Source organism: Anopheles nili, chromosome 3 (genome assembly GCF_943737925.1).
Source record: "Anopheles nili chromosome 3, idAnoNiliSN_F5_01, whole genome shotgun sequence".
Lineage (NCBI taxonomy): Eukaryota > Metazoa > Arthropoda > Insecta > Diptera > Culicidae > Anopheles > Anopheles nili.
This window is the reverse complement of record NC_071292.1, coordinates 43,244,209-43,257,646: the sequence shown is the minus strand read 5'-3', so window position 1 is coordinate 43,257,646 and position 13,438 is coordinate 43,244,209. Positions and strand designations below refer to the sequence as shown.

At 48.2% G+C, this 13,438-nt stretch overlaps 1 protein-coding gene across 1 annotated transcript in view; it reads right to left on the bottom strand.

The window, feature by feature from the left end:
• The window catches only part of LOC128727486 (CUGBP Elav-like family member 4), a 301,981-nt gene that overhangs the window by 27,938 nt on the left and 260,605 nt on the right, over window positions 1-13,438 (bottom strand). The window contains exon 6 of the mRNA XM_053821405.1: window positions 7,065-7,144. Coding sequence (XP_053677380.1) covers window positions 7,065-7,144 — 80 coding nt within the window. The remainder of the gene's footprint in view (window positions 1-7,064; window positions 7,145-13,438) is intronic.

The following is a 13,438-nucleotide window of genomic DNA, read 5'->3' as shown; positions in this document are numbered from 1 at the left end:
GAAATGCAGCAGCGGCGAAGAATTTTCCCTCAAACTGGGTTTGGTTGCGTTTTTGGTCGGTAAGTGTTTTGGTGATTTTCGTGAAAGCCATCATGTTTGATGGAATGGCGCCAAAAATGTATAAAATCGTAGACACAAAATAATGCCTCCCTGCCTAGGGCATCCAACCGACCGACCTGGCTGGCTGGCTGGCTGGATCTGGAGGGTGGTCATAAACTTTATTGATCCATCGAGATGTACTTGACGACAGAGACGAGGGATCACTCAGGCCTCAAAGGGCTTATCAAGCCAGTCCGGTGTTCAGGGGTTTGACAGCCACCCTCGTGAGCGAGATCCACCGTCCCGATTGGATCGGAACCTTTCGCTTAGAGAATAAAAGTTCACCCATCCTGCCATCGCTGCCAGGGAAACGCCACCTCACACAGAGCACAAAGCAGCGAGAAAGCGCTCCGAAAAAAGGGGCGAAAGGATCGCTTTCTCCGAATTGTAGTCGAAAGTAATATTTTCCTGTCCATTTGTGGCGATGTTTCCCCATTCGATCCATGGCATCACCACCGATAAGGGCCTGGGACGTCCGCACAGCACCGGTTGCGCTCGAAGCGGGACTGTTTCGGATGGATTTCTTGTCAATAAAACCATCAAAAATTATGGCATGGGAAATATTAATAAAGGAAAAGGCGAGCGCGATAAAGAGTAAATTGTATCGATATGTTGCGCAATAAAACATCGGCGCATAAAACGATGTTGCTTCAAATCAGAACCCGTCCCCGGGAGTGAGCCCGAGAAATGGGCAAGTGGCCGATACGCACAGGGGTTTTATGGCAATTTCGGTGCTTTTTGCTGGCCCAGCAGCCACGCTACAGATTGCCAGAGCGATGTGTGTTTTATGTTTGTGTTTGTGGTGGAGCGGCGTGTGATGCTGCGCGAGCGCGCACTAAAATCGTTGATTGGTTTTTGAATAAGTGCTGCGATGGCGAGGCCGCAACGTGGGCTGTTTGCTAGTGAATTACGGTTTACAGAAATTGGATTCCGATTGCGTGTGGCTCAACACAGCGAATGACAACCGAGCTACGCTATAATTGGTATTAATTGCATAGGGCTTGGAATTAGATAGACAAATATGATTTATAAAGATTTTTTTTGATGAAATAGGAAGTGAATAAAATATATATTAACACACGTTTCGTGACTCAAACACCTCTCTTTAAATCGAACAGTTTTGCGATGCAATCGTAGCATGAAATTCTACTAATGCGATCATAGTACAGCCTCCACCACGGGAAAAGGGGTTTGGCTTTCAAATTAGCTACACAAAGCCTATTTCGTTGCGCAACACCAGAATCCGTACCCAATCGCAATATGTGCCCTTTTAAGGGTTTTACCCACGCTCCGGCAAATCCACTTCCCGTTTTCGAGATAACAAAAGCGGCCGACAATTTGAATACCTCGGCGGAGCTTTTGTAGTTTCACGGCTCTCATCGAACCGTGCCAGACAGCCAGCCCGCTTCCCAGCCCGCTTCCCAGCCAATAAGCATATGATCCTGTCCTCAATCCTGTAAATCTCGCTCGTCGCTGTGGAGATGGGACGATGCTCGAAAAGAAGCGCCTCCTAGTAAGGCAGGCCTAACCATTCGACCGATTTTTCCCGTTCGCTATCGATGCTGAAAGCCGAACCGAATGAAAAACCCCACCAGCTCGTTCTCGGTCTCGTGCTGCACCATCATTGTCGATGATCGTTTCCTGTGCCTGCTCGCGAAAGACAGACCACCTGTCTCGGCTCGGGCCACCGGCTTTCTCGTGCCGGCATCACGTTTCGAGATCGAAACGGGTTTATTGTGAACCTGCTTTTCCGTTCCCCGTGCTTCGGTGATCAACCGGATTTGTCTTCATGTTTGAATATGCAATCACTCTTCCTCATTTTGCTACCGTTTTGCTTGCGAATGGATGGATGAACCTATTCATAACATATATGGGCGCATATTAAATAGCATTCAGCTGGGTAGCGTGGCAAAGCTGAGAGCGTGTGGGTGTGTGTTGGTTCGCAAAGGGTGCGGTTTTGTCGAAGATTGATGCTCAAGAAGATGGTATTTCAATATGAGACGAAGCTGATTTTCGACCACCATTGCCTGTTGCCTGTGCCACCGGGAGTGCTTGGCAGGATAATCCCTCGCCATCGGGCTTGGGAGGATTTTCGATGAATGGCCCAAACCATCGACCGCTCCAGCTGCATCACGTGGTAAGTACCGCATCGAGCTATTGAATGGGAGAACAAAGGGATTACTATCGCACGGTGGTGGAAAGATTTCGGTTTTCCATCGGTTCCACCTTGCTAAAGCTGCGATCGCCCTGGCTCGACCAAGTAGCAGCACTGAGCAAGTGAGCTGATGAGCATGTTTTAGCAATAGGTGTGCTTGTGCTTTGTAGCGAATGAAGATGGTGTCTATTTTACGCTTAATTGTTGGCCCTCTACTTTGTTGCAGTTTGAAGCGTGATATTTATATTTTTCTCCTGCACATTCCATCACTCGCAGCAGCAGCACTTTCTGGAGTCTTTTTTAATTAAATTATATTGTCAATCATCTCCGAATGGCTTTTGGTTTTTTGGCTACGTTTTCGTACAAGCTGTACACCATTCAATTAAATTGTCAACTCTGCACATGTCCAAACCGAATCCGAAGCCTAATGGTGTAGTGCCAAAGGGTCTACCTGTGCAGAGATCCGACGTTAAATCCTTGCCAGTCCTGGTCATCGGCGACACAAAGCATCCATGGATGGGTCCAGCGATGCCAGGCTTAGCAAGTCCGAGTACTCCGGACGAGTCGTGCAAATGGAAATGACCGTGCTGTGACTAAATAAATATTGTTTTACTCCACCATCTCCACCGGTTAGTCTAGCCGGACTTGTGTTTCCCATTTCCCAGGTTATCCACGAGTTGGGCCAGTAGAGAAACGTAGTCCTACTGAGCGTGGAAAACGGCCCTGTACGTATGCGGAATGCGTTTACAAAGCATACATCAGCTGGCGTTTCCAGCAGCTGGGGAGGAGCTGTTCGCTCTTGGGGGCCCTTGTGGGACGCACAACATTTTACCCAAAATAGTTGACACGCACGTTTGGCGCACGCGTTTTCCGCGCGCCGAGTGTGCAGAAGAGTGCGGCAAAACTGGAGCGCTCCCGCACGGACCATTATTCGGCGTGTCAGTGGTGGTGCGATTTTCGCGCCTGTTGGTGCAGTTTAAATATGCAGCGGTTGTTGGACGCAAGATGGGAACGCCCGGCAAACACAGCCACCGCCATGTGACACAGAGTGCACCGTTCGCTAAACACTCGCTTGAACTGTTGCGCTTAAACAAGTTGCTAGCGGCGGACGATGGAACGGTTTGTCGAGTGAATGCGAGGAAAATGTGTGGAATTTCAAGTTTCGACTTGACACCGCATTTCACAAGCAGACAGCAGTCAGTGGAAGTTCTGGTGGCAGCTGGTGTGAGATGTTTTTGAACCCACGCTGTTTTTGGCACTACGGGATGAGCAAATGTGACACCTTTTAGTGGCAATGTTGCCGTGAACGACCAGGCGTCTCCATCGTGGGGTGATAGTTTTGGGAGTAAATTAGAGGCGTTGATTGTCGCACCCAAATTAAAAGCTCTATTCGAAGGCTATTCACTGGAAATCCAAATTTGATATTATAAATGGTTGGAATTGGCTTGAATCTAACAAATTAGACTCATAATTCTTAAATGTGTTTGCTGGTAATAGGCACGAGAATTTGAAAAGATTGCAAAACTGCATGATTTATACCATTTTGATCGATTATGAGCTCTTGGTTCACCTGACCCAGTCATCACAAATGTTGGATTTAATTTGATATTCTTTATCATCTAAAAGTCGTGAAAAATGCTTGAATGAAGCTATATAAATAGTAATAAATTGCCTACTATAAAGCATGTATATAAAACTTAAATCTTAAGATTTGTAAATGTAGTTTATTTAATTAAATACTTATTCATCTCAGCTGTATTTTTCTACCAATAGTATTGCAATTTGCAGCCACTTTAAAATCACGAAAAAGAGCTTCATCTTCCCCGATCCACTCGATGGAATGCAAAACGAACTCCAACATCCCGACAACAGGCAGCTGCAATATTTCGCAGAAAAAAAAAGTGTCCCTAATTCGATGACCACACCTCCGGGAGGTTCTCCGCGCCTAATTGGTTGTATATGATGGTGCCGAAAACCAATGATGTCAACATCGATGTCGTTTTCCCGAAGCGATTCCCCAGCGGAAATGCGGCAACGAAAGAGTCCCACCAGGACCCCGTGCACATCGGTGCCGTATGCTCGCTGACAAAAGTAGCGCCATAAAAATGGCTCTCGAATGCCTTTTTTTGCCCCGTCCTGGGATGGGTTTTGGGTCGCAAAGGAGGTAAAACACAGAAAAAAAGAAAAAGAAGATAGGAGTAAAATGACAGGATATCCGTATTTTCGGCTCGTAACTAGCACCTTCGCCCGCTGCCAACTGCGCTGCCACGACGTGTACGTCGTGCTGGAACGGATCCAGCTCCTCTGGCGATTTTGGTTGATGTTGTTGTTGTTGTTTTACCTCGAGCATGTGAGGGAGCCGGGTTTCTGCCGGGTTCGCTCGTTTATACCCAGCTGCAATGGATCCGAAGAACGCTCTATCGGGTAACGGAGTGGAAAGAAGGAGAAAAAAAAACCGGACGGAAAAACAATTCCCTACCACCCGGCCAGCGGCCCTGGGACATGGAATGGGCAAACAGTGCGCAAATAAAAACACCGAAGCACAGAAAAAGAAAAACGCCACACGCTTGTCTCTCCCAGGTCGGGTAAGGTGTGAGTAGCGTCGGAAGCATCTTCCAGCTGTGTTATTGCAAAAGATGGAAGGAATCGTCGAACACCGACGTGTGCATTGAGAGCCACTGGAAGAGCCCGTTGATGGCAGTTGTCGTGTTCTCCACCCTCACATATTCTTTTCTTTTTTCTCGCTAGCTTCGCTCATCTGCCATCCGCTCGTCCCGCTCGCTCCACACAAGCAAGCACCGTCAGCAGCCCGATAAAAAGGAATCCAATAAAGGAGCGAATCTCGAAACGAGATGCTCATTGGACGATGGATGAACAATTGGTATGCTTGGCGGGTGGCGGGTGGCAGGCGGTAATGGCCAGGACGAAAGCGAAACCCAAATGTGTGAATCTTCAACGTTCTCGGTTTCCATGTGCCGAGCGCGACGAAACCATTCGGGAAAGGGAATCCGAATCGGGACATTTTCGGGCGGAATATGGAATAAAATGAATAAAAGCGAATAAACAAAGGAATAATAAAAGTAAATTGAGTGCTACATGTGCATCATGCGGGGGGTTATTTTTTTTTGTTGCTTTCTTTCTTCACTCTACTTCGCTTTCTTCGCGGAGGATAGTTTGCCGTTTTTCTGCGCGAGCTTCACGCTTGCGAACGTTCACGTTAGCATTTCGATCAGGCCACGCCGGGCAGAGAGGAAACAATATCCTCGGGACCGGGACCGGATGATCCTGCAAACGACATCTCGGTACCGTCATGTTGGGGTTTGTTCACCAGGACAATAAAAAAGCACGCGACCGGTACACGGCAGGCTGAAGGTGTGGGTGCTAAGACGAAACGCAAAATAAAGGAACTGCTGCTTTCCCGCAGCCGTTCGGTTTTAATGGAAAGGCAGAGGATGAACTGAGCATGTGGCAAATGTGGCTCGGTGGGTGATGATGATGCAACCCGAAAAGGGATGCTCGCGTTGGCAGCAAGTTCGCCGTGAACTGAAAGACCCCACAATCGTCTCGATTATTGGGACAACCATCAGGAGCACCTGGTGCTACATGTGGTGCACGTGAGCGACCTGCCCCGGGTAGGAAGGACTTTGCCTTTTTCTTGGTTTGCTGCGCTGGGTGGACTCGAGTTTCGGTATCGTTCCATCTGTTTGCTTCGGTTTTGTCACCTGACACAGGGCGGGCGAAAATTAAACAAACACATCCTCTGTCTATTTGACTAGCGGAGCGCCACTGCCCAAACATTTGGGCGGACAAACGACATTAGTTTGATTGCGTGAGGCAGGAGTTTGTGTGGTGACGTTGTTTGCTCGTGGAGGAAAAGATAGAATTTCACGTGTCACGTGGAACTATGAAGCAATTAATCATATTCTTTCCAGTGGAATTGGATCACTTTTCAATCGAGCGTCATTGTGAAAATCCACCGCAGGTTAAGAGGCAAGTTTTTTCAGGTAATTTTCATGTACCAACGCACCTTTAAAGCAGAGCTGTATTTGACGAATAATGTACACCCCTGCTCGTTCGATACGCATCACAATAACAGGGTGGCTAATAATAAACGAGAAACATGCCGCTACAAGCGCACTTTTGGTGGCTGGCCCCGTCAAAAAGGCACCCGAAACCCTTCAACCGTGCGACACCGAAGGGTCCTTGCAGCGCGCGCCCGCGCGGCCGAGTTACAAATTAACAGCAATGTTTGACATTTTCATAAACTTCACGCACCACCGGGAGAGGAGTTAATTTCGTTTAATTATTCATGAAAATAGAGCATGCTTTTGCGCCTTTTTTCACGCTCGAACAAAAAACCACCCACCCATGCTCGATTGTTTGGCACGTTTCGCGCCACGCGGTGGGTTTTGAGTAAAAATCCATGTTGCATCGATACACACGCACCGACGCACATACACACCCTCTTCGTGAAGGCCTGAAAAGCCTTTTCAAACCGGCGCATGTTTATAGTTTGTCGCTTTTAGCGCGAACGAAACAGCGGGAAACACCCGACCGATGGAAAAAAGGTGAGCCCTTTGGCAAATTAAATTAAGTGACACGCAATCACTTTCCCGCACGCGGTGGAACCGGCGCGCTCCTTCCGGGAAAACCCCATTTTCCCGTGGCGTGAAGCTCCAGCGGCACGGTGATGTTTGCCCGGGTTTCGGGCGGGATCGAAGCGGGCTTTAATGGCCACTGGGAGAGAGGCTCGAAACCACCGAAACCACCTCGCAAAAGCGAGAAACAAATGATGAAGCGGCGTACTTACCGGCATAGTTTGACTACCGTGGAGTGATGTTATAGCAGCTTGAGCTTCTTGATGCGAGGTAAATTTAACAAAGGCGCAACCTGCAAGAAAAACGAAAGGAAAGAAAAATGCAGAACAGAATTAGAGCACATGGAGCACACGAAACCAATAAAACGGCACGATCGAAGCTGCAAGGCACGCCCGGGTGGAGATTAAAGAAAACGGTCAACGGTTACGGTGGTGGATCCATTTTGTTTATCTCTCCCGTGGTGTGGTGGGTTTACGCTTTTCCTATCCGAGCCTGCAAGTCAACCCGTAAAAATAACGAACCCCTGTGTCGGGTGCGATAAAGTGCCCCAGCGTATCGTACACAACCACACGCGGGTTCGGGTCAAGTGACAGCGCTCGGATGAACCTTCGTCCTGGAATGTTTCCACACGTCGGGGCGAGATTGCTGCCGCCGGTCAAGGATAATCCGCAACAGTATATGGCACGTCGGATGAAGTGTAGGGCGCATCAGAAATCGATAAACAATTATATCAAATGGACACTGGTTGGTGAGGTTGAAGGAAGGCACGCCGCCATTTCTGTCGATTCATTTTAGTCGGGAAGGTTTTCATGACATACATGCGCTATTTTCTTGCTCGCTCGCCCAGCGCCTGCCAGCGACAGACAGGATAGACGGCACTGAAATGATCCTTGCAGGCAGGCAATATTTATGGTGGCAAATAAAACTCACGAGCCTTGGGTCGCCGCGGTGATCGATGATGTTATACCCGGGCGGACACCATTCCCATTGGCTTTGGTGGTGTGAGAAAATCGAATAAAACCACTCGGTTGATGGGTGGGCTGGTTCATGCAGGAGATTCAAGGCAACCGCGGGCCAACAGATGGCTTTTGGCACTTGCTGTGTGCACAAATGGGGCTTGCAAAAAGCAAAAAACAAAAAGAAAACCAGTCGATCCAAAAACAAAACAACAACGCGTCACGGAAAACGACAACGACGACGACGAGGTGGAGAAAAACAACAAAGGAATAGAGCGATCGATTGTTCGACAGTGGGTAGGTTTCCGACAGCCAGCACCAACACATCAGACTGACCTTCGCCAGCCAGGATTGGCAGCCGGTCCGTCCGTGCCTTTAGTGAGAACGAAAGGCTTGGGCTATAAAACGCGTTTTATTGAAAAACTTCACATCCGGTGGGAACTGAAACAAAAGTGTGAATGGTTGCTCTTTGTTGGAAATCAGCAGCAGTACGTGCCGATTCGCCAGTTGGCAATGTGTCCCAGCGGGGCTATAGATGTGCACCAAAAATCAATTGAATCCGTGTACATTGTTGCAACTCATTCATCGTGGGAAGGATAATAAATGAACCGTTCGTAAAGGGGATGAGCTCGACGTCACGCGTGGTGTGAATAACGTGAAGTTTGCAACAATAATTTGTTGGAATGATTGAGACTGAGACCGCTACATTTGCGATCCATATTCATTACTATTCCGTTGAATCCATCGATACTCAGTGGAGTTGGAATATGTGGCTATTTATAACCACGGTAGATGGAACGCCAACGCGGATAGAAGCAAATTTCTATCAACCCGTAATCAACGAAACGATACGCGCAGGTAGTTGCGTATGATTTTCCCACCAACCCGTGTCAATCAGCAACAAAAACCCGTTGCACGCCGGAAAAGGATACACGCATTCGTGGTCGGCCGCATGTGAGAACGGTGGTGAAATAAACACACACACACACAAACACACAGGAAAAAAAAAACAACAACTTCCCTCGGAAGCTTTTACCCATCCCATTCGGTGGGGAATCCTGTTCGAATCCGGTAGCAGTCGGTCCGTTCGGCAAAATTCCGCCCAAACCCGTACGGTGGCGAAAGTAGGACGACGGCAGGTTTTGTGCCGACACAACGCACACTAAACACACATTCACGGAACCACACGGAAAGGATGGGCGGATTTTGCGCACGGCCCGTTTCCGTCGCTCGGTTTGCCAATCAAAACCGGTGACGTACGGCAGCTCGAACCCTCCTTTTCGGCGTGGAAGAGATTTGAGCGAAAGTTCAGGCACGGGACTGCAAATTAGCTTACTAATGTTAAATGCAACACCTTGGGAGGTGACGAAGCACACCCGTCGAGGGTGGGTGGGAAGTTTTTGATTTTTGACGAAGGACGTTCCGGTCACATCAATGTTCACTCGGTGATGTAATTTTTCCCCACCGACCGAAGCTCTGGCACCGACAGCCGTAGACTAGCGACAGGTAGATGGATTTAAATGAATTTTTGATTTTTCTAGCGGAAATTCTTTTTAACACAATTCCCATCAAGGGAGGCCGGGAGTTCAACTTTCGACACGAATCACGAATCCCACGGTGGCCCCACCGGTCGGACCCTCTTCAAGATAATTTCGATGGCCGTCGCGGCCATTACGACATCCCCGAATGGCATGGCAGGCACACGCACTCAGCACGGAAGCCTTAAAAGTAGGAACATCTCTGTCAGCCCCTCGTCAAAGCGTAACGAAACGCAATCGAACAGATGACAACTGGTTGATTCATTAGGCAGCCGGTTGCCCATGGTGACGGCTCCGAGAGCTGAGATGGAAGCTTACATTTCAATCACCTTTCCCGCTAGCTGACTGACAGCGCATTGCTCCGGAGGTTGGTTGCGTCATTTTCCCGTGCATGCCATCTTACATCCCGGGGGCCAAAGCAGCAGGAGCCTTTCAAATGTGGTTCCAGAATTGGCGCACGAAAAAAAGCACGGAGGAAAAACAAAAAAAAAGGATTGCGAATATCTGCTGAATAATTCGTTCGTTTCACTTCCTTCACGGTTGATTGACAGTAAATTGGTTTCTCTGTTTCGCAACCTACACTCCGCTCTCCGAGTTCGATCATCCCTTGCCTGGACAAGGGTGCTGGACGTGGTTAAGGATGTGATCACACTTTTACCACCGACGCCACCGAGCAGCAATCGATCGAGAAAGTGCTGGAGCAAATTGGAGTAATGAACGAACACGAACTGCTGGCAAGGAGGCGTTGGCGTTTCAAATTTCTGCCACCACTCTGACGAGGGCATTGAGTGTGAAGATGTGAAGCAGGAAGACAGTGAAACGACCCCTTGAATCTTCTCGCCGTCCATCGGTTTCGCGTGATGTTGGCGCACTTCTGGCTGGGTGAGTAAGTGCATCTACTTCCACGCCGGTCAAATGGTATTCCGGGCACGAAACTTTGCCAGCTTTGGTTGGTTTTATCTGGAGACGACTGTGCCGGAGGAATTCCTTTCGGTTGAATCCTGGCGACTCGTGGGACCGCGTCCATCGACGGTCGCTCTCGAGGCACGTAGAGAGAATGAATAAAATTAATTATCTTATTTATCACGAGGCCAAATTTGAATTCACTGCCCGAGCGGTTGCTGGCAGGCGGCTTTGGTTGGAGCGTGGCACGAACCAACGTCCGGAGGGTCGGTTCTGTCTTTTGAGGTTAGATTCATAGGACGGAGGAAGCTGTACTTGTTTCGTATTACTTGTATCTTTTTTCGAGGAGAAAAAACTTGAATTATCCTGCGGTTGCTAGTAGAGCAAAAGAGTTTAACATTGGTAATAATCGTGGTTCAGGAGAGAGTATTTTTTATCATCTTCTTTGATTTGGGAAAATGCTTTTAGTTTATGCAAAACATGTCTGTTGATAGTTACATTATACTTTCGACGATTTTTTTGAACTATGTTTCGACATTAGTCGGCATTCAAGGAGTATATCAAAAACTAAAACGGTGTTAAAATGTTAGAAGTAACAATAAGGAGCAAACTTATCGTTTTAATTCTCATCAGAGTTGTAAAAATCAAACTTTGCTTGTCATGGTATTTACAACAAAGTATGCAAATTAAATATCCTGCAGAGCTCCCAACACAATCCTGCCAAAGCCTGCAAAAATGTAGACCATAATTCAGCACCCGAGAGCAAAATGTTGCTTCACATCGGCAATGCAAAGTGAAAATTCAATTAATCGAGCGCTTTGATCTCAAACACCTCCCGTAAATGCGCTTCCACCGTCAGCCATCAAAAGTTCATCTTTAATCCCCAAAATCACCCCATCGGTGCTCAATACTTTAAACACAAAGCAAGCGGAAACAGCTAATACTCCAGACACTAATCGTTCGGCACCATTAAAACATTAGTTTGCCACCGGTTCGCCGGAATGCAAAATCGATTTCAATCAAATAATTCCCGCACCATTCGTGTAGCTCTTTCGCCGATGGTGCAATGTTACCTTTTTGCTACCCAAAATCAGCCTCATTCGCGCGCGCGAGAGCACAGTGGTTGTCGGTTCATTTTTTCTTTTCTTGTTTTTTTTTTTGCGCAACCTTCATTCCGATTGCTTTTCCAAATTCGATCGCACTTCGTTTGTTAGATTAAAATTCAATTGAATGATGCTGCGAGCGTTTCCCGCTAACGTTGGCGTTGGCTGGCCGATGCTGCTGCTGCTGCTGCCGTTGAATCATTCCAATCAATTCGATCCCATCTCCACCGATTGCCGGTTTGGTGATGAAACCGAAGACCTCCCGGGCACCGAAAAGGGAGTGGGAAGATAGTTTTCCATCCAACCAGCAAGCCTGGTGGAATGCGCCACGGCCGCAGTTCAGGGTTTCGGGAATGTTTTTGCTGTGGTGCTCAAAATACACCGTGTTGCGGCCAGAGACATGCGGGAAGAGAGTGCAAAAAAGCCCCAACCCACCCACACACACACACACACACACACACACCAACTAAGTGAGGAAATCTTATCATCCGCAAAACAAATTTCTGAGTCTCCCGGGCGCAGCTTCACATTCACAGCTCATCGCGTTTCACAAATTGCTTGTTTCCGTTCGATAACTGCGGCAATATTTGTTGCTGTCCCATCGTCATTCGACGTTTTTCCCTTTCGCCACGAGTTCTGAGGCTGCTGTTTTCCCACTCTCATCGTACCCTTTCGCTTCACCGTTGTGCCGTTGAGTGTGATGTTTTCCGTTTCCGTCCCGAATCGCGGGACCGAAGACGTGGAGACGTTTTCGATCGTGGATGTGAATTTTGTCATTTCGCATCCACATCTCGAGCCTGGAGTGAAAACTCATCTCGGCGTCCATAACGAGCAGGTTCTGGCGAAGACCAGGCGGACAAGGCGCTCCAACCCGGGAGCGCTGCTCGAAAACAGCCAAGATCATCACTTAGTGGGTTTATTTCGATACCGCTCGGTACCGTTCTTTGGACTCTTTCTCCTCTCTCTCTCTCTCGCTTGCACTTCTTTCATCTGCCTGAGGGTGAAAAGTTCGTCAATATTGCAACATTCTACACTTTTCCGTCTCGGTCGGGGTACGCCAGAAAACGAAGGCACACACATGTGTGGCAAAGAAAAATGCACAAACATTATTTGCCAGCCGTGAAGAAACCCGCCGTGCTGCAGGAAACGAACGGTTCCCAACGAAAGTGCCCTCACCGCGATCATAACGACACCGCCGACGACGTGCGATTTCCACCCGACTGAAGGAGGGTGAGTTTTCCCAGCCAAAAGCTTTCCCATTAGAGCTGCGCAAGGGCGAGGACCTGTCGCTTTCACGTTCTCATTTCATGTCACGCCCTGCTTCAGGAGCCGTGGAGGGCGTCGGAATCGGAATCGGAATTGGAAACGGAAAAAATTGGAAATAACAAATCTGTCAACTGTGATTGCCAGCTTCGCGCGGACGGCATGCTTTTCTCGGCGTCGTCCTGACGTTGTTATTATAGGTTGCCGTAAAAATTGCATCCATACATGTTTGCGTCCTGCCGGCGTGTGCTTCGTCGTCTTTGTGAATTTTCCTCATCCCAAAAAGCGAACGCGAATGCACCGTGCGAATCGCGAAGCGAAACGTTTGTCATCCCCTCCGGATGTGGGCGTTTGTTCACAACCAGCGTTGGGTGAGTTTCGTTTGCAGTGATTCTATGTTGCGATTTACCGGCTGAGGGAGAGGATTCTTTTTTTTTGTTGTTGTTGCTCCATGCACCGTCCCATGTGCACTCGGTGCCAAAACGTATTTGTCTTTCAGCGAACGGGCTAACAAACGTACGGACGTCGTTCTGTCATACCCGAAAGTGACGAAGTGCATGTGTCTCGTATGCCAAATCGAACGATGGATCGAACAGATACATTCAATTATAATTTCAAAGTGGGAAAATGCACGGTAGAACTCAAACCGGCTGCTGGATGGGAAGCGAATAAGGGATGTTGCTTCTGAGTTTCATACTGAAAACAAAACCATCCTTCGGTACGCCATTAGTGAGCTATGGTTGGGTCCTTCAGCTTCCAATTTGGCAAAGTTCGAGCAAGCAAGACGCGTGCATCGTTAGTTTGGGGGAATTTAAAAAGAAGT